Here is a 26,511-nt window from a genome sequence, read left to right as displayed (position 1 = left end):
ACCAAAGCTCCAAAGGGCCTTTCGTCTCCAAAGTCGGTTAATTATACAGTAACAAATTCATTACCCTTTTATTTCTTCTTTAATTTTTCTGTAATTTCACTGCCGAGTTTTGGAAATGGCGCCGCAGACGAGGAGGGTCCCCTCGTTCCCCAAAATCGTGATTGAGAGAGACTCCGACACCGAAGAAAGTTCAGAAGAAGAAGAAGATTTTGATGATGAAGTCCAGAAACTCGCCGGAGAGGCGTCGGACGAAGAGCAAGCGGAGGAAAAGGATGAGGCGTCGACGTCGACGAAGAGGAAAAGAGAGCCTATCACTATCAGCCTCAAGAGAGTTTGCAAAGTAAATAGCTATTGCTAGTTTTTATTTTTTTTTTTGCTTCAATTTCAGTAATTTTTCTACTAGCAGTGTGCTTTATATACGTCAGATTATGACGATTTTGAACGTATACAACGTGTGCCTGTGTATTTTTTTTTATGGGTAGTGAAATAATGACATATTGTTTGTTGTAATGTTGCTTAGGTGTGTAAGCAGTCAGGTCATGAAGCAGGGTTTCGTGGCGCCACCTACATTGACTGCCCTATGAAGCCATGTTTTCTTTGCAAACTGCCTGGTATTTCATGTTGGAATTGTGTTGTTATTTCATAGGATGTGTTGTTTGAAATGTGTTGTTGGTATGTGAACTGGTTAGTTATCTTATATGAGATTGATTGATTGATGATCGCTTCTCCGCGGTGCCATGAGCTAAAATAGGGGCATTTTCCTCATTGATTTTTTAATTGAAGGGCATACCACGATGACTTGCCCGCACAAAGTGGCTACTGAGTTTGGGGTTTTTCCTGCACCCTTGAAGAACTCTCATAATTCGTTGAAGTATCTTTTCGACCGCCAACTTAAGTGTCATGTGCCTAAGGTAATGTCTCTTGGCATGCTCTTCTGTTGTGTATTTGAGGTTCTGTCATTTGAAATTGTGCCCATATTTCTCCTTCCGCTTTATATGTAAGGACTTTTGTATGGATTCTTTGTTGATCATTCGTTTTTAGATGTTTTCTTATCAATATCTTGAGGTTGAAAGTCAGTTCTATTTTGGTTTGACTTTTGAGTATTGAGTGTACAAGGATGTTCATCATGAAGGTTTGTTTAACATGACAATTTTCGGCTTGAATGTTATGAAATATGGTTTAATGCTTTGCTCTTAACAGATGAAGCCAGCATTTGTGATTCCGAATAAAGTTGACTGTGCAGTAATTAGATATCACAGCAGACGTGTTACTTGTTTGGAGTTCCACCCAACAAAGAACAACATTCTTATTTCTGGGGACAAGGTTAGCCCTGCATTCTCTTAAGCGCATAGCTCTCAGTTTTGTGTTCATATAATGAATAACTGAGTACTATGGTTCTCCTTTTCTATGGTTATGGTATAGAAAGGACAGCTTGGAGTTTGGGATTATGAGAAAGTGCACGAGAAGATAGTATATGGAAACATACATAGCTGCATATTGAACAACATGAAGTGAGTTCTGCTGGTTTCATTTGATTTTCGTGATTGACTGATTACATTCGTGCATGAACTGTATCTTGACTCTGGAATCTGGATGTTTGGCTATCACATTCTACAGGTATAATCCATTAAATGATGGAACCGTCTATGGTGCCTCTTCAGATGGAACTGTCAGCAGCACTGATTTAGAAACTGGAATTTCATCATCATTGGTCGACCTCAATCCTGCTGGGTGGCAGGTATCTCCTCATCACCTGTTAAAACAAATACAAATGGTATCTAGTATCTGGAGTTAACCTCTTAATTTATCTTGTATATAACTTGTCATCTTACTCATGGTCTTACTAGTTCGCCTGCATTCATTTAATCCTAGATATTACCACATCTGTTGTCCGCATCTGTGCCATTTAAAATGGGTATGAAGACTGCTTACTAACGTCATATTCAACTTCTCTTCTATCTCGACTGAAGGCATTTTTGGTTGCTCTGGGGGCTTTTAAATATTAAACAGAGAAAAGTGCAGTCCAACAGCTAAAATGTTTATATAGAAATGTAAAAAAAGTAACTAAAAATGACCATTCTTGTCTTGCTCTTAGCTGTATTCATTCATGAGGTTTAGTTCTTTGGTTAGTGGTTACTGCATTTTGTACATGACATGCATTTGGATCTAATTAAAGTAGTTGTTTCTGTTTTCCTTTAGGGGCATAGCAGTTGGAAGATGCTCTATGGTCTGGATCTGAACTCTGAGAAAGGAATTTTGCTTGCTGCAGATAATTTTGGGCTTCTTTATATGTGAGTATTTCCTGTTTTATTGAGCTCTTTGCACATGTGTTTCGTGAAATTGTAGGCTAAAAAAGAGGAGAAAAGATGTGCTAACCCACTGTCAATGTTACCTGCATCACTTGTAGTGCAACATTCTCACATAGTTTCATTCTTATGGTGAATATTTGAAAAAGATCCATTAATATGTTGATTGCCTTCAAGGAACACTGTACTTCATATGGTCGTAAAATATTTTTCTTATTTTTTAGTTACTTGTTATTTGATGTGATTTAGCTTTATCTGCAAACTTCTCATTTTGATGTATGTCGCGTCATCCAGCTGTGGACAATTTCGTTATAATGCATGATAATGTGCAAGATTTCTTTGGCAAGTTGTGAATTGCTATGGCTTTACTCTTTCAAATGCATATGCAGGATTGATGCGCGCTCCAACAATGTGACAGGAAAGCCTATACTGATTCACAAGAAAAAAAGCAAAGTTACTGGTTTACACTGCCATCCTCTACAACCAGATCTCCTTCTAAGTTGTGGCAACGATCACTTCGTAAGCTTCTCCCGCATAGCTTTTGGTTATTTTATGCACTCTTGTGTTTCTGTGACAGACAAGTAGATTGTTTCTGTTCCTTGACGAGTGATGACTACATTTGTGGCCCTTCATTCAGTATCTTTTGTAGCATTATATCTAATATCTTCATGTGCACTCTTACATATTTTATATCCGTCTCAGGCTCGTATATGGGACATTCGAAGACTTGAAGATGGTTCTTCTATTTATAATCTTCAACACAACCGTGTTGTTAATTCAGCCTATTTTTCTCCACAAAGTGGTAGCAAAATACTGACCACGTCTCAGGACAATCGGATTCGTGTTTGGGATTCCATCTTCGGAGATTTGGACACTCCAAGCCGAGAGATTGTGCACAGTCAGGATTTCAATCGGCATTTGACTCCTTTTCGAGCTGAATGGGATCCAAAGGTAGCAAATACATTCCCTACAGCTTGATAGTCTAAGTACTCCATGACTGACTATCGTGTTGCCAAATTTATAATCAAATACGAAAACTGTTCGTTTACACAGGATATATCAGAGTCCCTCGTTGTTGTTGGGCGTTACATAAGTGAAAACTATAATGGAGTAGCCTTACATCCCATAGATTTTATTGACATCACTAATGGTCAGTTAGTCGCGGAGGTGATAGATCCAAATATAATGACAATCACTCCTGTAAATAAGCTACATCCACGCGATGATGTCCTGGCATCTGGTAGTTCCAGGTTTGTATATCAGCTCATCTTTGCTACAGTTCTTTTCTGTCTAGTATCATTTGTTTTGTTTGGCTGATTACACTGCAATACGGTTCGGTTGAGCCAGGTCTATCTTCATATGGAAGCCCCAAGAAAACACTGAGCTAGAGCGTGGAGAGGATGTTAATCGGATCATTATATGCGGGAAGGCTGAAAAATCACGGAAAGGGAAGCTCGATGATGACAGTGGTGATGATGACATGTTTGACTCCAAGAAGAACTCGAAGACGAAGAAAATTCAGTTAAAATCTAAGGTACATGGTGGTAAGAGGAAATGCTGATTTTTGGGTAGGGATTTTGAAGAAGTGGCAATACAGACCGTTTCAACCTTCTACATGCACTGCTCTTGTGCTTTTGATATTTTGTGTACAAAATAGGGTAACATAGAGATTAGAAGTGTCTAATGGATGGGGTGAGTGAGAAATCGGGCAGGTCCGAGGTGATAGATCAATGGTCCCATCTAGCTTGATATTTTGGCGCCTATGAAAACACGGTCCAAGCCTCACTAAAATATCGGTCGGGCCATGTTAAGCTATTGTAGACACTGTATTATTTAGGTTTGTACTTGTATGTTTTACTTTTTTTTTTCCTAGTGTGGAATGGTTGAAGTTGTAGGAATTTGTTACTTTATGCTCTACTTTTAATACAACACTCCCAAAGTAGAGTGTATTGAAATGAAGTTAAATACGGAGTATCTCATTTTGCAACATTCTGGTTCAGACAGTTCAGTTATCTATCAACATATCTGGTGTGTCGACCCCTGATCTCAGCTCACTTCACTTTACTTTACTTTATGCTTTGATAATATTTGATCATTTTTTAAGATTTTCCTCTCTATAATATTTGTTCTGTCGTGCTGAAAATCCATTTCTTTGCTTGCTTGCTCAAAATATGATTTTCCTGAGCTGAATCCACTGAATTCTTTCGGGTTAAAGAATCTTGCTATTTGCTTTGGAACAATTAGGAGATTCTTTAGAACAAATATGGGCTTCTGCCGGCAACATACTTGGTCTCGCTTATGGGTCAAATCACTGCGTTCTAAGAAGAAATATTTTTTGAGGAATTTTTTATACAAATATTCAATTAGTTCGGACTTGTTTAGTGCGCTTCTTTTGATGAAATAAGGGCAAATGGTTTGATTCGACATTTCCTAATAGTAATTGATACGGTGTCATAAGCGCATGCTTTGCATTAGAGATGCCCACTGGTTCCGGAAACCAGTGGTTTTTGGACCGGAAATCGGCGGTTTTCGGTTTCGGTGCGGAACACGAGGCAGACGGTTTGTTGATCGAACCGGCGGTTCCGACGGTTTTCGCCAAAACCGCCGGTTTTCCGAAATTCATTTTTTATTTTTTGATTTTGAATTCAAATTCATCCATTATCCCCCCTTTCATGTTTTTTTTATTTACGTTCCGACGACATTTGTAAATTATATTACATTGTTGTATGTTGTATACTTGTATATGTATTGTAAATTGTAATGTATCGTTGTCCGTTACAACTCAAATTCAATATAATTGATATCATTTTCACCTTATTCTTCTTATTTCAATTTAAATTATCTGTTGTCTTGTTCAAATTTATTGTATAAGTCCAAATTTCAAATTACATAGAAAAAAAAAAACGAACCGTGAAACCGCCGGTTTTCGAACCAGATCCGTGTAAACCGTCTGAAAATCGGCGGTTCCAAACCGGAACCGGAACCGCCGTTTTTCGAACCGGAACCGGAACAGTGAAATAGCCTCACGGTCCGGTTCCGGTTCCGATTCCGAATTCCTATAAACCGGAACCGGCGGTTCCGGTTCCAAACCGCCGGTTTTGGAACCGTGGGCAACACTACTTTGCATGGCCTGATTATATATAACTCCATGTGTAGTTGGGTTATTATAGAAGTATTTTTTTGTCATATTATAATTGAGTTATTTTTTTCAGAAAATATTATACTTAATTTCTCTTAATTTATTTTTTTCGCACTTTATTTTCTATCGTCTCTCTATCTGTCTTTATTATTATTGTTCTTATATGATTTTCCCTTCATTTAATTCATTAAATATATTTTTCAAAACTAACATTCTCTAAAGTAAAACAGAGGAAGTATAAAATCACCGGCGTAGGTGAAATACTAATATTCCTCTGTCCCATAAAAGTATATATTATTTCCTTTTTAACGTGTTCTACAAGAATTAGCACTTTCACATTTTGAAAACTCTTTTCTTTCTATTGAAGTGATTTCTATTGAAGTGAGACTCATTTTCCCTTAACAATAGTTTAATTACTTTCCTTTCTATCTCTCTTGTTCATGCTTTTATATGTGGTTGATTGACATCTTAATTATTTGTATATACTTTGTTTGGGGAGCATTAAGGTCCTATTGCCTCCTTAGTGTTAAGTTCCTACTTAATATCAACCATTAGATTGATGGAATGGACGGGCTAGATTAAGAGGAGATATGTGATCTCGTGTTGCATTATTAGTTCAATTTTGTACATTATAAGGGTATAACTGTAAACAAACAGGGGATTCCACACGTTTCAAAACGGAAGGCGCGATAATTCAGCGGGATATTCATTGAAACAGATTGACCTTCCATCCAATCACTCTTTCTCTCTCTCTCTCTCTCTCTCACGATACCTCTCTCATCCCTTAACCCACAATCAAAACCCTTTCTCTCTCATTTCTAAACCCTAGCCGCTGCAAAATCGGAGAAACTTCACTTGAAAAGCGATTTCTGCCGGATTAACGCCATTCGTTCGACGTAGCAACGTTTTAATCGGTGGAAGATTTGCAATCGACAACAAGGTAGGGTTCCAAAGTTTCGATTTTCGGTAATAGAGCAGTCCCGGAGTCGATTTTAGCCTTAAAAATACCATAAAGTCGACGATTCAGAGTTTTCTACTAAACGCGATCACTATTTTGGCAAACATTTGGTCGATTTGATTGGTAAATTATAACAGCTTGTTCATTTGTTGTAGGTTTCTCTTCATTATTCACCCCTTTTAGTTCATTGTTGCTTTAGATGTGTGTATTGGTTGATTTTAGTTATCGACACACTCTTACGATTTTTTCACATATGCTGTCGATTTTTCTGTAAAGCATGAAATCGTGTGCATTTTTGCTAGGGTTCTGTCCATTATTGAAGTTTAGGTAATTAATAGTTTACAATTGTGTATTGGGCGATTTGGTAGAGAAAATCTTATCCGGTTTTGATTTTTGGTTCGTCTCACAGATCCAGAATGACGAAAAGAGGCCGACCTTTCTAAAGCCAACCCACCCAGACTGCAGGTGAGCAATCTCTTGCATTTGCCTTTTGAATTCTTGGAGTATTTGTACATTATTTTAGGGAGTGGTGTACATTATGTTCTTTGTTTAAAGTTACATCAATCGGTTTCATAAAATGCCTGTAATTGAGTGAATGTTATATTCATTTGTGCATTATTTGCTGTCATTTGTACATTATTGTAGGGAGTGGTGTACATTATGTTTTTTGTTTTAAATTACATCAATCGGTTTTGTAAAAGGTCAATGGTTGAGATAATGTTATATTCATTCGTGCATTATTTGCTTCTTAGTAGTGTGCATTATACAATATTAATGCGATACATTATTGATTTTTGGACAGCAGCGAAGCAGCCTAGGTTGGACATTGACGAAGCGGTGGATGATGTTCTTCTAATTGCGATTGCGCAAAAGTTCAGGGAGAGATTGGCTGAGCAAAGGGCCGAGACGAGTACCTCTCATGAAGACGCAGAGAAAAGGAAGCCGAGGAGGAAGAAAGTCGGCCATCTCTACTGTCGACGGACCCCAACCGAGTTCCTGAACTGTTTAAAAATCCTAACTCCACGGCAGAAGGAAGCCATTCATGAACTGGGTTTCGGAGCTATCCTCCATTTCAACATAAAGGAGATTCCGGGATACATAGCTGACTTGTGGCGGATGATGTTTTTGATAACTCGTGTTGGAAGGGAAAATAGCCGACTTGTGGCTTGGTCTGTTTTGAACAATATCTAGTGTGCTGAACTTCTTGCAAACAGAATCATATTTTGGTACTAGTGTATGATGTCATTAACACAAAACATATAATGGATGTAAAGTACCGAATAATGTCACGTTACTGCTTAATAATGTAAAAAAAAGAAGAAAATAATGTAGAACAAGTTAACTGGATTTTAATATTAATGTACAACAAAATGAATAGAAATTGTATAATGGATGTAATTAACCGAATAATGTATAGAATGTGCTTATTAATGAACTATACTGGAATAATAATGTACAGTAAGTTAAGTCCTTGTGAACAATAATGAACAACTTCATGAATAATAATGTACGTTAACAATTTAATAATGTAATGTTATTATGTATAATGTACAGAATGTGTCTAATAATGAACTATACTCAAATAATTGTGTACAGTAAGTTAAGTGGTTGTAAACAATAATGTACAACCTCATTAATAATAATATACATTAACAAATTAAAAATGTAAAATTATTATGCATAAAATGTTGATAGTGGTACGACTAATAAGACTAAGACAACGAATTGAATAATAAGACTAAACCGAAAAATAAAATACATCAACATTTCCTTCAATACCTTAAAGGTAAGTGTGGGGCCTATATTAGCCTTGGAACAGCCAAGAATGAATTTGTAATGTACATCATCCAACTTTAGATTAAGCGCCATAAAATGCTGATGCTCTGACTCAACCATATAATGGTTATGAACTTCGTTGAACTCCTGAATAATATAACATGGAAGTCCTCCTTCGGAGAAGAACTTGAACGATATACTCGCTTTACAACCACAACGCTTGGATAGCCGTCTGCATTTCATAGAAAAACCAGAGCGTGCATTCAATTGGTCATCCTCGTTTGACTTTTTGCTGCCTTCCCTATTGCATACAACATAATACCAAGTGGTAACACCGTCCGTCTTCCTCATTCCTTGTTTGCGCATATCAAAACCAACAACGCAGGCATATACAAGCAAAATCTAGTGATTGGAACTTCTGACCAACGACGGGCTTCAATTCTGGAGAACATTCAGGTACAACCACCACTGTATAAAATCACAAAAAAACGGCTCAACAAAGATATACATTACAAATCAGAAAACATCCATTAAAGAGTCAATAAAAACCATTACACAGTAATATATGTACATTATGTTTATCAGTTAAAACTACTCCCTAGCCGAGATGATATCTAAACCCTAGAGTAATGACTGAAACTCATTCACTTTGGCGATGGTTGTGTTACTTACTACGTACTACACCCTAGCCCCAAGGATTGCTAAACCCTTGGGGAATAAATGAAACGTGCGATAAATAATCAAAAACTGCCAATCTTATATTACTCAAGAAATTGTGTAACACAACCAAACTAAACGGATCATAAAACATATACATTGCAGTTCACACATCGTCCATTATAGAGTCAATAACATCCATTACCCAGTAATATTTGTACATTATGTTTATCAGTTAAAACTACTCCCTAGTCGAAATGATATCTAAACCATAACGGAATGCCTGAAATTCGTGGACTTTGGCGACGATTGTGTTACTTACTACATACTAGACCCTAGCCCCAAGGATTGCTAAACCCTTGGGGAATACATGAAACGTGCGCCGAACAATCAAACACAGCAAATCTTAAACTAAACCCTGAAATTGTATAACACATATAAACAAAAAGGCTCAGAAGTCCAGAGCCTTTGTCCTAGCAGCAAGGAGCTTAGATATTATTGCATGAGGTGCCGAGTTCGAGCCCTCTTGAGATCAGTTGTAATTTCCTCCTATCTATAGTATAGGAGTTTATTTGTAATTTGCTCCAAAAAAAGGCTCAGAAAACCTTATTGCAATGAACGATTACTCCACCAAATCGGTTTTTAAGTGAACAAATCAGTTTAATAATCAACATAGGAACAAATTAAATTACCTTCTTCCATTGTTGAAGAAAAAGAAAAGGATGCATGACTGCTCCAATTAAAGCGATTTTGTACGAGAAAAAAAACGAGGAAATTTTAGAGAGAATGTGTAGAACAGCGGTTGTCTTGAGAATGTTTGGAGAAGAAACGATGAAAGAGAAGAAAGATTTGTGTAATTCTAGAACAAAAACCGCTGCAATCTTTTTATGGAGAAAATCAAGCAACTTACCATAATCAACTCAAATGTGTATACCAAAAAAGCCATTTTCGATTTTTTAATCATGTAAATTAAATTCATGAGGCATTATTTTCGGCCATCGGATCTTGAAAATTAAGGACCGAGATTCAATTGGACAGTAGAAAAAAATGAAAAAAGATATGAATACACCCCTAGTTAGTCTAGAGTCTAGAGTAATAAATTAACGCTCGTTTTACTCATTTACAGTCGGTTTCTCAACTTTTGCTTGCATTCGAATTAAAAGCCATCCCATATTTAAAGTGCAATAATATATATCCCCTATTTAAACTCAATTTCCGTGTTAAGAATAATATATTCTTGGAAGGAATAATGTATTTAATTAATCAAGGTAATACACGCCATTTTTTTAAAAAACCGCCCTTTGTGGGCGGGGGTTTAGGCAGACATGCCCACCGGTTCCGGTTCCGGCGGTTAACCGCCGAACCGGAACCGGCGGTTCCGGAACCGGAACCGGAACCGGCGCAATATTCCCGAACCGGAACCGGCGCAATTCGGTTCGCGGTCCGGTTCAGGTTCAAGATATTTCGAACCGGAACCGTCACCGAACCGGCGGTTCGGGACGGTTCGGAACCGGCGGTTAACCGTGGAACCGCCGGTTCCGGCGCTTAAATCGAGGCAGGGGGATGGGGGCCGGTGGTGATCTTCAAAAACGGTCGAAAACCGCCGGTTTTTTCGGCGGTTAACCGGCGGTTAACCGGAAAAAAACCGGCGGTTAACCGCCGGTTTAGTGACTTTCGAGGCGGCGCGGAGCACGAGGCGACAATGGAGCAGCTTTTGCAGACGGTTCGTTGACCGAACCGGCGGTTTTATTTCGGAAACCGGCGGTTTTGGCCCGGAAACCGGCGGTTTCCGCCGGTTCCGGCGGTTTTCCGCCAAAACCGCCGGTTTTGTGAAAATTCAAATTTTTTTTTTTTTTTTAAATTTCAAATTCGAATTCTTCCATTTTCCCCCTCATTTTTTTCTATAAATACCCCCCTCTATCCTCATTTACATTCACCCCACTCTTGTGTTAATAAGAGTTTCTCTCTTCAATCTCTCAATTCTCTCTCTTTGTCTCCAATTTCTCATTTGTGCTATTGTGCTTCCATTTAATTACGCAATTGCTACTCTTATTACGCATTGTTATACACTTATACAGTTATACTTGTTCCCGTAGTTCTATAAGTTGTCTTTCTTTCTCAATTACTAAAACAAAAAAAAATATATTATTCCATATTTCTACATTTCTACATACCATTCCAATATGTCTTCATCCCGAGAAGGTCGTGTTGATAAGGGAAAGGGAAAGGCCAAGAGGCCATCTCGGAGATCCGTTATTGATGAAATTTCTCAAATGAACATGGATGAGTGGCAGGTTAATATTTATTATCTACTAATTTTCATTAATTTTGAATTACATTTCATTATTGTTCATAATTTTATTTTGTATTTACAATACAAATATTATTTTGTAGGCTCGAGAAGAGCAAGATGTGGCACATGCTATTGCTCTCTCTCGCTCTCAATACCAAGGCGATGCTTATGTTGGTACCGGTAGTGGTGCTCCCGGTCGCGGTGCCTATTCCCAACAAAGTCCAACCCCCGTGAATGTTGATGAAGACGATGATGATGATGATGATGACGACGACGAGGAGGGGGAGGAGGTAGAAGAGGTTCAAGAAATGCCACCCCCACCACCACCAAGGAGTCGGCGTGGTCGTGGTCGTGGACGTGGACAACCTCCTCAACCTCCTAGACCAGCTGAAAGGTCTTTAACCTCAAACATCTTCGTGAAACATTTCAAGAGGGTACAAGATAGTAACGATCCAAACACTTATAATGTGTATTGCAACTATTGCGAAAATGTATACACATTCCGAAAGGGTGGAGGGTACGGTACATTTACCCGTCACCTGGAGAAAGCGCATCCGGTCGAGTTTGGTATCGCTCCAACCCAAACTCAACTCAACTTTCAACATGGAGTCGGAAGTGGGACGACGGGTTCATCCCAAACATCAGGTATGTGTAGCAATACTCTTTTGAAATATGATCACAAAAATGCTCTTAATGTGATGTCTAGATTGCCGTTATGAAACATTTTCCATTCAATGCTTTTGATAACGATGCTTTTGAGTCGAGTATGCGGCAAGTATATAATGCCGCTGCAAGAAAATTGAGTCGAACTTCAATGACGCGAGCCGTTGTTCGACAATGCATGGAAAAGAAGGCGCAATTAGGTACGTTTATTATTAACTTAGGGCATAAAGTTTCTATTTGTTCTGATGTGTGGACTGATTGTGTTTGTAAAATTCGTATATGGGCATCACGGTGCATTTCGTTGATCACAGTTGGGACCTTTAAACAAACGTTTGATTGCATTTCGGGAATTTCCCGCACCACACACTGCACAAGCAATTGCTCAATTGATCATTCAAGTTTTGAATGAATTTCAATTGATCAATAAAATTTTTTCTATTGGTTTTGACAATGCTAGCGCTAACACTGCTAGCATAGATGATTTAATCAGTGCATGTTCTCCTGTTATTGATGGTAAATATTTCCATGTGCGATGTATTGCCCATATTTTGAATTTGTGTGTTCAAGATGCCATCGATTTGTGGCAAAAGTATGTTGATCCTATTAGAACTGCTGTTGAAGTTGATTCATAACAAAGCTCCTATTGGTAGAGCTTGGAAGAGATATTGTCATGGTAAGCAATGCAGGTACACCAACTTTCGTTTGGATGTTTCAACTCGGTGGAACTCGACATATGATATGTTGGAGTCGACTTTGAACCACATTGAGTATTTATGTGATTTTTTTAGAAGTTGTCCTCATGTTCCTTCTGATTTGATTTTGATACCCGCTTGTTGGGACCACAACATGGATTTATTTCGATTATTCCGCGCTTTCAAAAATGCCACTGTTGAGTTATCCGGTGTTTATTATCCTACTTCTGTGCGCGTTTTGGAGCATTGCATGTATGTGGCAATTGGTTTTAAAACTTGTGTGAAAAATACTCAATTCATTGAGTTGAAGGCTATTTTGTTTTACATGGTTGAAAAATGGTTAAATATTTTTCACGTATTCCAAATGTGTTTTTGATTGCAAAATGCTTGGATCCAAAGTGGAAGTTGCATGGTGTTTATAAATTTTAGACATGTACTATGGTTGTTTGCACGCTTTGGATTTTTCTCAACTCCGCGAAATGGGCTTGACAAGAGGAGAATGCTTCGAACTAAGTATTCCGGATGTTGATGAATCAAACATAGGTTAGATAGTGCACTTCGTTCTCTCTACGCGGAATATGAAATGCGGTATAACACCGCTCACCAGGTACGTGCTCCTCCTAGTCCTTCTACATTTGATTTTGGTGGAGGGGATTTTTCCAATGTCATGATCGATCCCGACGTAGTATCACAATTGCAAGATCTATACGGTACTACAACCAATAGGACTAGAGCGACTAGTGAATTAGATATATATTTGGAATCGCGCTCTATTTTTCAAGATGCAGGTCCTCCTACTCAACAAATTGACGTCCTTAATTGGTGGGGAACACATGACAAAGAGTTTCCGATACTCTCCATCATGGCTAAGGAGATATTCGCCGTTCCCGCTTCCACCGTCGCCGTTGAACAAGCTTTTAGTGTCGGCGGTTGTGTCCTAGACGACAAAAGGAGCAATCTCTCCGCCAAGAACATGGAAGCCACTATGTTACTTGACGATTGGGCAAAGGCGGACATGAGAGCACAAGAGCCGGATTTCGACTTCCGTGTAGAGAGTGATGGTGAAGAATTTTCTTCCGATGGCGATGACGAGGTCAGAAGCGATAGCACTCAACATTAGCAATGAGTCGACGGGGGCGGTGAACGGCGAGCACTGCCGACCAAAAAGGTAAGCAAGGTAAGAGAACTACGTGGGCTTTGATTCCTCAATAAAATTGTGGATACGTAGGCACCCTCAACTTAATTTGAAAGTTTAACTTCGAAAGTTTAAGTTGAGCTCAAGCCCTTTTCAATTTTTTTTTTTCCCCCCTATTTCATAGATCATTCAGGATGCGGCTATGTTGTACTGAAGATCATTAAATATATTCCCCATTTGATAAATATCAAATGCGGAATATATTTTAATGATCTTCAAGTACAACTTAGCCGCATCCTGAATGATCTATGAAATCTTACCTTGGAATCAACCTTTTTTTCTTGCAAAATGTTGCCCATTTTCTAAGCAAACACATATCAGCACGCTATATACACATTGCTGCATTTCTAATAGGGGCAATTTGATCTTCCAAAGCAATCAATGCATCTCGAACACACATAGTCAGAACATTATTCAAGCATCTAGCATGGAAAAAATCAGAACAAACTATCTATTAGTACTAATTTTTTCCATGCTAGATGCTTGAATAATATTCTGACTATGTGTGTTCGAGATGCATTGATTGCTTTGGAAGATCAAATTGCCCCTATTAGAAATGCAGCAATGTGTATATAGCGTGTTGATATGTGTTTGCTTAGAAAATGGGCAACATTTTGCAAGAAAAAAGGGTTGATCCCTAGGTAAGAGAACTACGTGGGCTTTGATTCCTCAATAAAATTGTGGATACGTAGGCAACTCAACTTAAATTTGAAAAGTTTAACTTTGAAAGTTTAAGTTGATCTCAAGCCCTTTTCAATTTTTCCTTTTTCCCCCCCATTTCATTTTTTTTTAAATTTACCTTCCGAGTCCGACGAGGCGACGAGCCGACGCCCGACGACACTTGTAAATTATATTACATTGTTGTATGTTGTTGTATTGTATACTTATGTATTGTAAATTGTAATGTATCGTTGTCCGTTACAACTCAAAATCAATAAAATAAAATTTATTTCATTTTCTCCTTATTCGTCTTATTTGTGCTGAATTATGCATTGTCTTGTTCCGATTTGTTGTATAAAGCCAAAATTTCAAATTTAAAAAAAAAAAAAAAAAAAAAATAATTGAACCGGCGAAACCGCCGGTTCAAAAACAGGAACCGCCAAAAACCGCCGGAAAACCGGCGGTTCCGAACCAGAACCGGAACCGTGAAATAGCCTCACGGTCCGGTTCCGGTTCCGCTTCCGCCAAAACCGGAACCGGCGGTTCCGAACCGGAACCGCCGGTTTTCGAACCGTGGGCATCTCTAGGTTAGGCAGACCCTCAACCCGTAAATAAAATCAAAATGTAATGTTCCAAAAACATGATCTTAGTCCAAAAGTGACTAAGATCTAAACAAGAATATGAAGAAGCAGAGTAGAGGTCCCACAAGCCGGGATCCTCCATTCTATCAAGTGGGAAAAAAGGACTAAAAACACTAAAGGGGAAAATGAAAAAAGACCAAAGCCAACCACCAGAAGAGCTAGATCAACCCACATCTCTACGTCGGAAGCGGAAGTTAGGATATCCCAACTGGTCCATCCGAACTAACGCCTTCAGGTACCGAGGCGCAGAGATTGGATCAAAATATGTAAGGGTAGGGGTCTGGACCCCCTACCTGCCAGAAAATCAGCAGCCCGGTTTCCTTCTCTGTAGATGTGTGAGAATCGAACATGCCGCTGAGTTGTCATGCTCCGGATCAAAGCCATATGGTGTCTAAAATCCGCGGAGCCAAAGTGTCTAGATGACAACAACCTAACCAGAGCCTCTGAGTCCAGCTCTATCCAAATGTGAGTAGAAAGCTCCATATCCATCTCCAAACCCCGAATCAGAGCCAAAAGCTCCGCTTCAAAGCTCGATGATGCAGTTATCGGAGCACAAAAAGCCCGCAGAAGGCCTCCATCAGAATCACGAACCAATCCTCCTTCCCCCGCCGCCAGTGTCGATGTAGAGAAGGCACCGTCTGTGTTCAGCTTCACCCAAGGTGCCTCAGGGGGATGCCATAGGACCATGAGCGACCGCAGAACACGCTGTCTGGGGGAGAGAGGCATGAAATCAACCGACGGCGAGCATCCCCTCCAATGAGTCGAGGTGATCCTGCCGGCCAGAACTAGCACATGCAGATGATGAGTGACCTGCCAAATAACATGTGAATGAAGAAAAGGACGACCGCCATGCTTGCAGCCGTTCCTCTCCGTCCAAAGAAACCAAGCAATCAAATAAGGAACAAGAAAACTAATATGCATGGCGGGAGCCCTCTGGAAAGAGGACCTCCGTCAGTGACCTAGCCTAAGTGCAATATCGGTGCTCGTGTGAATCGGTGTGTGCGAGGAAGGAAACCAGGCATCGAAATACTCCCCATGCAGAAATCGCCGACTGACTAAAAAAAAAAGACATGGCTGAGAGACTCGACCGAAGGAGACCTACAACACTGACACCTAGACGCTAACTCAATTCTCCTCCTCTGCAACTTCTCATCCACCGGCAGCCTACCAAATAGTAACCTCCAAATGAACACCGACATGGTAGGAGTCAACCCCTGGTTCCAAATAAGACCAAAAATCTCCCTCTTCGGCAGTCTAGTCCGGATGCTCTCCCAGGCTGAGGTCACAGAGAACTCGCCATGGCTAGTCAGACTCCACCGCCTCACATCCTTCGCCCCCAACTCGATCGGCGTGGCTCTGTAAATGGTCCGTTGCTGCTTAGAAAATGTAATTATTAAATGTAATTAATAGGTTATATTTTAATGATTTTGTTGCGGTATTACATGTGTTCCAATTCTCAATACTTCTATTGGAAATAATTTAACACCATTAACAATATTCGTAATTGACTACCTAGACAAGATTAGCGGAAAATTAGAACCACTATCTCAATTCTCAAAGCACGAGGCTTTGCTTGTTAGGGCACCCGCAATGCTGTGCCGTTGCGGTTCCTATGCCGTTCCGGCGGAACGGTTCCGCGGCGGCACGCGTTGTGGGGTGCGTTCCGTCGCCGTTCCGTGCCGTCGCCATTCCTATGCCGTGCCGCGTTCCGTTCCGGAGGAACGCGGAACGGAACGTTCCGCCACGCGCCGAGGCGACGTGGCGGCCTCCCATTCGACGCGTGAAGCCCACTCGCTGCCCCGCGAGTGGGCTTCGTCCAGTGACGCAATAATTAAATTTTTTTTAAAATTCGAATTTAATAAAAAAAAAAAAATTGCAACGGTAATGAGACCGTTTTTTTTATATCCGTTTTTTATTTTTTTTTTAATTTTATTTTATTTATTTACTCTATAAATACTCCTATTTCATACTCATTTCAATCACAAACACACATCTATTCCTCTCTATTTCCACCCCAATTTTCATCTCAAATCAACTATATTTTCCTTCTCCCAAATTTAATCAAACTAATGGATCCTTATGAAATTATTAAAATTGTGTACTTTTATTTTTTTAGGATTTTAATTGTGTGCTTTTTATTTTTTACGTTTAAGTTGTAATTTTTTTTAATGTTGTGTGTTTTTTTAATAAAGTGTGTTTGTTTTTTAAAGTGTGTTTATTTAAATTGAATTGGGTTGGAAATAAAAAAAAATGAAATTGAATGAATAGTAATTTAAGGAACGGTTAAGGAACGGTTAAGGAACGGAGGGTTGCAGGTTCCGTTCCTTAGTTAAGGAATGGAGTAAAAAAGTACAGTGGGGCCCTCAAATAGTGGTTTAAGGAACGGTATAGGAACAGCGTTGTGGATGGCCTTAGTTTCATGTATTAAGATTGGCAAAAACTCTAGTGGTCACTATTACATTCAACTTAAACTTTTATTCTCACAAATACACAATCCTCAAACTTTATTAGGCTATCTGCAACGCTGTCTCTTATTCGTCCCTTAACCGTCTCTTAAATTACTATTCTTGAGCCCCACTATACTTTTTACTCCATCTCTTAACTAAGGGACATAACCCGCAACCCTCCATCTCTTATCCGTCTCTTAACCATCTCTTAAATTACTATTCATTCATTTTTATTTTTTATTTTTATTTTCAACAAATTCAATTAATAAAAACACATTTCATTAAATAAAATAAATTTACAACATAAATTCTTAAAAAAATAAAAATACATAATTGAAAATCCTAAAAAATGAAAAATACATAATTTAATTTCTTCCGCTCACTCTCACTAAATTCAAAATATTTAAAGCTCAAAGAAGCAGAAGAACGGCGATGATGTGCGTCTACCGGTTGCCAAATTTTGCTCAAATGTGCTCAATTAGATCATCTTGGAGTTGGGCGTGGGCGGTAGAGTCATGTGTCATTGCTCGAATAGACAACCGTTCTTGTATAGACGGATGCACTTCACTGCGAGGCGGACTACTTGCGGTAGAGCTTCCGGGGGCTTTAGGGGTCGAACCAGTTTCCCGCCTTAGGTCCTTCGTCTTGGACAATCATGTTGTGCAAGATTATGCACGTATACATGATGTCGACCATACTCTCCATAAACCACGTACGAGCCGGAGCTTTGATAATGTTGAAGCGCGCTTGGAGAACCCCGAACGCCCTCTCCACATCCTTGCGAGCAGCCTCCTGCTTCTGCGCAAAAAGAGTCTGCTTTGCGTTCACAGGCCTGCTGCACGTCTTCACGAAGGTTGGCCACTTCGGGTAGATGTCGTCGGTAAGATAGTACCCCATTTTATACCGCCGGTTGTTAGCGATGAAGTTGATGGTCGGCGCTTTACCATCCAAAACTTCGGCGAAGAGGTCGGATTAGTGGAGCACGTTTACGTCGTTGTTCGATGTGGGGACCCCGAAGTACGCATGCCAGATCCATAGCCGGTAGTCGGCAACGGCCTCGAGTATAACGGTGGGGTGGGTGCCTTTGTGGCCGCTCGTGTACGACCCCCTCCACGCCATAGGGTAATTCTTCCGTTGCCAGTGCATGCAATCGACGCTGCCGAGCATCCCGGGGAATCCGTGCACTTCTTCGTGAAGGTGGAGCAGAAACTGTCAATCTGTCGTGCTTGGCTTCCGGAGAAATTCATCGGTGAAGGCTGCCCGGACGCCTTTGCAGAATTGGATAAAGCACATTCTCCCAGTGCTTTCTCCAATGTGGAGGTATTCGTCGAACACATTCGTCGTTTGTCCAGTCGCAAGCTGGCGGACTGTTGCAGTACATTTCTACAGCGTCGTGTGGCAGGGACGGCCGACGGCGTCGAACCTTTCTTGGAAGAACTCTTCCCGGGCTGCCAATGTATTTGCGACGTGGAGAAATAGTGGTTTCCGCATGCGGAAACGGCGACGGAAGTAGGTATCTCCCCAAACCGGGTTATCACAGAAGTAGTCGCGTACTAACCTTGCGGCAGCTTCCTCCCAGTTACGATGGATGTAAGTCCGGGAGCGTCTTTGGGGCGGCGAGGCATCCTCCGCCTCCCGGCGTCGATCTTCTTCAAGTGATTCTTCCATTATTCGACGCATTTGCTCATATGGATCCATTAGATCGATTAACATTGGGGGAAGAATAAAAGAGTTTATTTGAGATGAAAATTGGAGTGGAAAGAGAGATGATTTGAGAATAACAGATGTGTGTTTGTGTGTACAATGAGGATGAAATATGAGTATTTATAGAGTAAAAAAATAAAAAAAAAATTGGAAAAACGGTAATATTACCGTTTTCAATTTTTTTTTTTTATTAAATAAATTATTTTTTTTAAAATGATTTGTTGCGTCAACGTGACGAAACCCACTCGCGGGCCGGCGAGTGGGCGTCACGCATCGCGCCGGAGGGCGCCACATCGCGCGCGCGCGTGGCGAGACAGCTCGCGGGCTGGGGACGAGACGGGACGCTACAACGCGTCCTGCGCCCGTCTCGTCACGGAGGGACGGGATTCGAGCCACCCGCGTAACGCGGTGTGGGTGGACTTATATATGTGTAATTATACAAATCCCAAAGTTTGGTCATCTAACAGAAACGGATATTTAATCCCAAAGAAAAAGGGAACGAATATTTGAGGATTTAAGTAACCCAATAAAAAACATGAAGTTCAACATAAATTGTGTATGCTCGTTTATTAGGAATCAATCTAGGTCAATTGCACATGAATGGTTCTTATATAGTCAACCGAATAAGAATTATTTTATTATATACAATAAATACAAATATATAGGTGCATTAGTAAAATATGTTACAATGCCCCTCCTTGCATATTGATGTAAATCACATACCAATAACAAATACTTATCGAGATGCCCAAATCAAATTAGTGGTGTAGCACAAATATATCATTACACCTCTTAATTTGATAGACTCATTGATCATGGAATCAACTTATCTTCCCTCATCACATCAATCCAATAAACCATAGAATCCAAAACATGGTACCTGCTCTTGAAACCAATCAAATCAATCTTGCTGCGGCTGCACAACATCTTGAATGTGCATCGAAACATCTGATCCAAGAAATCCCAATTTGCCAATTCACTCATCTCAGTCTCCACAAGCCCCTCTTTTGCAACAATTTCCTTCCAAACGCCCTCCATACCCTCCATAGCTAGGGAATACACGAAATCTCCCGAAAACGTGCACTTTTCGGGAGTTTCAATCCCTAGCTTTGCCCCGATACCTGGCCAGATTTCCTTCCAAGTATAGTATTCACCGTTTATCGCGTTATAAGCTGAGCCCCCCGTGCCTTGCTCGTGGCGGGTAGCAGCGAACAGGTGCTGATCCGCCACGAGTCGGGTGTCGGAGGCATCGATGCACATCTCCTCCCAACACATCTTGGTGCCTCCAAACACAAATGGAAGGTTCAGATACTTACATATAGTCCCATAAACACAAATTGTACCCATTAAATTATAGTAAGCTCTTCTAGAGCTACCAATAATGAACCCTGGCCTATGAATAGACCAATCCACTTTATACAAGGGCAACATTTCTTGCAACAAATCCTCAAGCCCATAATAAAAATTATGGCCTATATTCACCCTTGGTGATTCCTCATTGTAGCAACCAACTTCTCCTCCCAATAACCCTTGTAGTGAGATGTAATGTTTCACCCCCGTCTGGAGCGAAAAGTGCCTAAGGCGCCCCGCCTTTGGGAGCATGGCGACGAGGGCATTAGCCATCATCGCCCTATTCTGCTCATAGCACTCAGGGCTATCCAGAGAGAACATGCTAGCCCACGTGACCCAGAAAATGTGGGTCACATCATTTATTAGAGACAATTTGTCTCGAGCCTCGTGAGAGTCTAAGAGGTCGCACGACACGAAGTGGTATCTCCAATGGGCGGTGATGGTGGCCATCGAGACGTCGGGTCGACGGGCGACTCCATACACCTTCCAGCCATGCAAAAGCAGAGTAGTTGCTAGCTCCTTCCCCACCAGCCCTGTGACCCCAAAGATGATTGCTACATTTGAAGTAGCTTTGGCAGCCATTTTTTGTTTTTGGCTAATCATAATAAGAGAAGCCAATATATACTAGTCCTATAACATTAGGCATTAATGGTAGCTTCAAAAAAGGTGCAAGTGCCTTAATTATATAAAGATATTCAACAATCAAACTCCTTGTTTATAGGAAGGATTTGTGGCTTTGGACTTGAGAAATTGCAAAAAGACTAGTCGTAGATGGGTAGGACTATTGAATACATTCGGCGCGGGTATTATAAAAATAAAGTAGACCGTTCTACTATATACAACATTTACAAATTACGATACATATTATTCACTAGTTTTGATTATCAAAGAGATTGTTATGAAATTGCATTCCTTTAAAAATTAATTTATCCAATGTCCATAATCAGCAAATCAAGCCCATGTCTATTTTTTTTTTCAGAAAATGAAATAAGGCAGGAATTATGAATCGAAGTGTTATATAGATCAAATAGGAGAATTCATTTCAAAAGAATAGTCTGTTAGGAAAGAGAATATTTAGATGTGAGACATTGAGTCCGTAACAATCGACCTCCCTTAAGGGCCAACGTGCCCTCGTTGGTCACGGCTGCTTCTTTGCCAAGCCATCACTCCAAGTTCTCATTGGTCACGATCATGTTAGTCACGCCGAGTTCTTTGCACGGCGACCACTTCATGGGCTACCACTCCGAGTCAGCCCTAAATGTACTCGTTGGTCACAGCTAGTTCTTTGTCGTGCCACCACTCCGAGTCATTTAGGCTCTCAATGAAAGCTTCAATATTACATATCAAACAGGAGAAATCATCCTAAAAGATTTTTCTATTAAAAGAGAGAGACCATTTAATTTGTAAGCTTAACACAAAGTCTTAATTTGGAAAAAAAAAGAAAGAAAAAGGGAATGGATTTGGGAGTGGTTTAGTCAAATGAAATCAAGTTGGCGACTGGGAAGCAACTACTTGCTTGATAACTGGAATATTAGCCGTCATCTTGTTGGCATTCTTCCACTTTTTTAGACCAAATTTTATTCTCTCTCTTTATATCTATGTAAATGCCACATGGTGATAATTGAATAAGGAGCAAGGACAGCCTTGCGATCATGTTAGCTCATTAAATAATACTACCATCAATTCAATTCCACCACTCCTAAAACTATTAGTATCAATGTTTTTTTAATTGATAATTGCTGCTTTGTATATATCGTCTATTACCTGCAAAGAGGTGGTTTGAAATTTCTAAGTGTGGATGCTTCAAGTCAATTATGTAAATTAGCATTTTTATTATACGTAAGTGAAGATGTCAGCAATCATACATTTTATTCTCAGCAGGTACAACACAAAACATAAAACCTACTATCTATATATATATATTGGGATGTATTCATTTCCTTTTCTCATATTTCCGCCTATCTCCTTCTTGATCTTAGCCCTTGATTTTCGAAATTCTATGGCCTAAATTTGTTTGTATAAACATTAACTTTAATGATTAAAAAACCCGAAAGGGGATAAAATGGAAATCAAATTTGGATCAGTTTCTCTCCACCCGTAATTCACGTGTTTCCTTATTTTCAATATCTCAAAATCGTCTTCAATCTGGAAGGAAGATATTCACGCAATCGTTGTGCCAATCAATTCATTCATCAAAATCGTTGTCAACACCAGTGAATTCTATCCTTCAATTACTGTGATTTGTTCTCGAAATTCAGAGAATGATTCGTTCTCTCAAGTCCGACGATCAAATCGAATCCAAAACCGCAATTCGAATAAAATCTAGAAGGATCCTTCAATCGCTGCAACGACGTGATCGAACTTCAATTGGTGCGGAGATTGACGATTCCGCTCCTCTGCAATTGGTGAATTCAGAACTGCAATTCTTTCTTAATCAACTCTGAATTTCATGGAGTTTGACGATCCCCTGTCATGGAGATGAGTCAATTCCCCGAGGGTAAGAAAATCATCAAGCCGTCGTAATGTATTCTCTAATTGAAATTCATGAATTCCTTGCTGCAAGTCATTGTTGCTCCTTCGATAATCTGTAAACTTCATGTTTTTTTATTAATGATTATTTGATAATCTGCAAATTCATCGTTTGTTTGATTCATAATTGTTTGATAATGTGTAAATTTCATGTTTTTTTAATTAGCTTTGTTAATCTGAATTTGATTCATGAGTATTATTTATTCTTATTTGTCTACTTGATTTATTTTTGGTGTAACAAGTTTTATGAATCTCATATGTTTGGTAATGTATTATGAATTGCATTTCTTTGAACTTGCAATTGCACAAGTACTGTTCAAATTCATATTGATTCGTTTACGAACAAGATGTACCGTGTTACGCTGTTGGCACACGTTTCTTGTTTTCCTCAAGGGTTTAATAAGATTAGGGGCTAGGGTATAGTACGTACACATTAATAACAAATTATAAACCGATTTGAATAATGCACCAAATTGTAACGAGTAATGGATATTATTGACTATATATAATGCAAAATATGTGAACTGCAATGCATACGAATAAGATGTACCGTGATACGATGTTTGGCACACGTTTCTTGTTTCCCCCAAAGGTTTAATAAGACTATGGGCTAGGGTATAGTACCTACACATTAATAACAATGTTCTTAAAAAGTGCTTGTTTGTACTTGTATGCATTCGCTGAACTATTTGCTTTTTTTTTACAGTGGTGGTTGTACTTGAATGTTCATCGGAGTTGAAGCCTTTATATCTCTCATAATGCAACGTTTGGTTTTTATTTAATGAAGTCAACTCTGTATCAGTTGTGTTCGGATGGATTATTTTGTTTGTTCCAATTTTTTTTATTTTCCTAGGTCATAATGCAACGTTTTAATTAAATAATGCACTAAAATGTCTACTGCAGAATTTATTTCCGATTTTATTATTCCATGGACCCCTGAATTCTGGCGAAACGTTTAACTTAAATAATTCACTTATTGGAGTAAATAATGCAGCCCATTGATAGTTCGTATTCAATACAAAATTTTAAATAATGATAATATCTTGGTAAATAATGCAACGTTTTAATCAAATAATGCACTAATTTATCTATTGCTGAATGTATATCCAGTTTTAATATACCATGCACCCCTGAATCCTGGCGTAACGTTTAAAAGAAATGATGCACTTATTTGAGTAAATAATACAACACATTGAAAGGTGGTCTACCATACACCATTTTAAATAATGATAAGGTCTCGGTACATAATGCAACGTCTTAATCAAATAATGCAATTATCTGTGTACTGCTGAATTTATATACACTTTAAATATACCATGCATACTTCTTTTAATGCATAATTAATTGTACATAATAACAATATAATTACACATAATGCTCAAACTTTGCATATACACAATTATTATCCTAATGAACACTATATTGCAAATAATGACAGTCGATAAAGGAATAATGCACAGATTGTAAACCACAATGCATAATCTTTAATGTTGAATAACGACAATTTATGCAGAGTCTCAAAATCAGTAGCTAATATCCAAACGCACTTATTAAGTTGCGAAAAAGTACAGTTTTAAATTGAAACATCTATCTGAATATCAGTTAACCCATTAACCAAGTTCACCCTATAGCCGAACCAAGACTCATGCCAGACCATAATTCTTGACCCACTGTTCAAAGTTGAACTTGGGAGGTCTCTCTCCCCAATAGAGTCGATCAGTTAAGGAATTCTGACGGCGTTCGCCGATAGTAGAGTCGATCACCTTTTCGACCTGTAGGTTGATTCGGCTCACCCTCACTTCTAGACGTACTTGGGCCTACATCAGCTAATCTCTCTCTGAATTTTTTTGCCAACGCAACTGGTATAATGTCGTCCATTGCGTCGTCTATCTCGTCTATAAGCTGCTTCTCTGATATTACCAAACAACACAACACATCAGAAAATTATCAGCAACTCAAAAAACAACATGATATGAGCTGTGTAAGTTTGTTGTGGGAAGTGCATTAAGTTAATCAACAACCTGAAACTTAATGCATAAAACAGAATCAATAATGCGTTTGCCAAAGCAAATAATGCGTTAGACAAAGCAAATAATGCACATGTATTAATCACAACAAATATTGCTTCAGTCAGAACACATAATGCATAAAACAGTACCCATAATGCGTTTGACAAAGCAAATAATGCACTTATTAACATCAAATAACATATTTGTCAATTTAATCAACAACCTAAAACTTAGTTTCTAATCTGAGGCAATTAACAAATACAATCAACACCTCTAGAGGTCTCCAAACCGAACCGGAACCGGAACCATTGGCAGCGGTTCGAACCGGGACCAGAACCGCCCGAACCGCCCGAACCGCCGGGCCGGTTCAGGTTTGCAGAATTTGAAGAACCGTAACCGGTGGTTCCGAACTGCCGGTTCAGCGGTTCCCGACACCTTTTCAGGCCTACTTCCTATCCTTTTCAGAAACCGCTCCCACGGCCGCCGGTTTGGTCAGAAACCGTTGACGGAAACGGCCGGTTTTCGGCCAAAAAACAGCCGGTTCCGGCGGTTCCAACGGCTTTTTTTAAAAATTTGAATTTTGAATTTGACGAAAAAACCGCAGGTTCCAACCGAAAACCGGCGGTTCCGGCGGTAAACCGGCGGTTCGGCCGTTTTTTCAAATATTAATTTTTTTAATCACAATTTTCCCCTATAAATACCCCCCCATCCTCTTCATTTCTACTCACCTCATTCTTGTGTTAATAAGAATTTCTCTCTCAATCTCAATTTCTCTATTCTCCATCCTCATTCTCTCAAGTTGTTTACGTTATTTACGCTCATACTTTACTCTCACGTTGTTCACGTTATCATCTTCACACAATCACACTACTCTATATTCTTCACTTTCAATTTCCATAAATATTTATATCATGTCTTCATCTCGTCGTGGTGGTGATCGGGGCAAGGGAATTGCCCAAGATCAAAGTCAAAGTGATACTCGTCGTTGACGTGCCCCTTCTAGAGCACAAGTTGCGGAGGAGGTGGGAAGGCTAGCCGCTCTTCGAGCTCAAGTAAGTTATAATATGTTTTAATTTTTTGTTAATTCATTTTTATTAAATTCATAATTTCATTTTTCAACATCTATGTGTCTATGTGTTTTATTTTTGTGTTAGTATTTTTACTAAGTTGTATAATTTTGTAGGAGGAAGAAGATCGAAATGCGACCTTGTTACTTGCCCTCGCCGACGACGACCAACAAGGGGGGCATTCATATTCGGCTTCGCGTTTCGAGTACGATGTGAATCTATCGTCGGACGAAGGCGATGATGGATCGCATCAATTTCCCCCTTCTAGCACCGGCCAAGTTGGCGACAATGATGAGGAGGAGGCCGATCCTCCTCCTTCCGCAGGACGACAAAAGAAAAAGATGCCTCCCAAGTTGAAATCCGAGATTTTCACCAAACATTTCAAGAAGGTCCCGGTGGTAATTTCAAATCCTAATGATCTGACC

At 39.5% G+C, this 26,511-nt stretch overlaps 2 protein-coding genes across 2 annotated transcripts; one reads left to right on the top strand and one right to left on the bottom strand.

Moving 5' to 3' along the window:
- Positions 1-31: 31 nt before the first annotated feature.
- LOC121763234 (protein DAMAGED DNA-BINDING 2-like) lies at positions 32-4,293 on the top strand. Its single transcript, XM_042159189.1, has 11 exons — positions 32-340; positions 521-611; positions 784-911; positions 1,201-1,323; positions 1,423-1,511; positions 1,618-1,738; positions 2,200-2,291; positions 2,696-2,825; positions 3,009-3,257; positions 3,360-3,556; positions 3,654-4,293. The coding sequence occupies exons 1-11, from the start codon at positions 116-118 to the stop codon at positions 3,865-3,867; spliced, it is 1,659 nt and encodes a 552-aa protein (XP_042015123.1). The 5' UTR covers positions 32-115; the 3' UTR covers positions 3,868-4,293.
- A 15,639-nt stretch (positions 4,294-19,932) lies between these two features.
- Positions 19,933-21,063, bottom strand: LOC121765107 ((S)-8-oxocitronellyl enol synthase CYC2-like). Its single transcript, XM_042161146.1, has one exon. The coding sequence runs from the start codon at positions 21,061-21,063 to the stop codon at positions 19,945-19,947; it is 1,119 nt and encodes a 372-aa protein (XP_042017080.1). The 3' UTR covers positions 19,933-19,944.
- Positions 21,064-26,511: the final 5,448 nt, after the last annotated feature.

This window comes from Salvia splendens, chromosome 14 (assembly GCF_004379255.2).
Source record: "Salvia splendens isolate huo1 chromosome 14, SspV2, whole genome shotgun sequence".
Taxonomy (NCBI): domain Eukaryota; kingdom Viridiplantae; phylum Streptophyta; class Magnoliopsida; order Lamiales; family Lamiaceae; genus Salvia; species Salvia splendens.
The sequence above is the reverse complement of the archived record's forward strand: the minus strand, read 5'-3'. Positions and strand labels throughout refer to the sequence as shown.

What these genes read in the sequence shown, in the direction of transcription:
- LOC121763234 (XM_042159189.1), top strand. Translation starts at nt 116, where the DNA reads ATGGCGCCGCAGACGAGGAGGGTCCCCTCGTTCCCCAAAATCGTGATT. An exon ending in TTAAGTGTCATGTGCCTAAG is followed by an intron (nt 912 to 1,200) that starts GTAATGTCTCTT and finishes TGCTCTTAACAG; the next exon opens with ATGAAGCCAGCATTTGTGAT. An exon ending in GTTGTGGCAACGATCACTTC is followed by an intron (nt 2,826 to 3,008) that starts GTAAGCTTCTCC and finishes TATCCGTCTCAG; the next exon opens with GCTCGTATATGGGACATTCG.
- LOC121765107 (XM_042161146.1), bottom strand. Translation starts at nt 21,063, where the DNA reads ATGGCTGCCAAAGCTACTTCAAATGTAGCAATCATCTTTGGGGTCACA.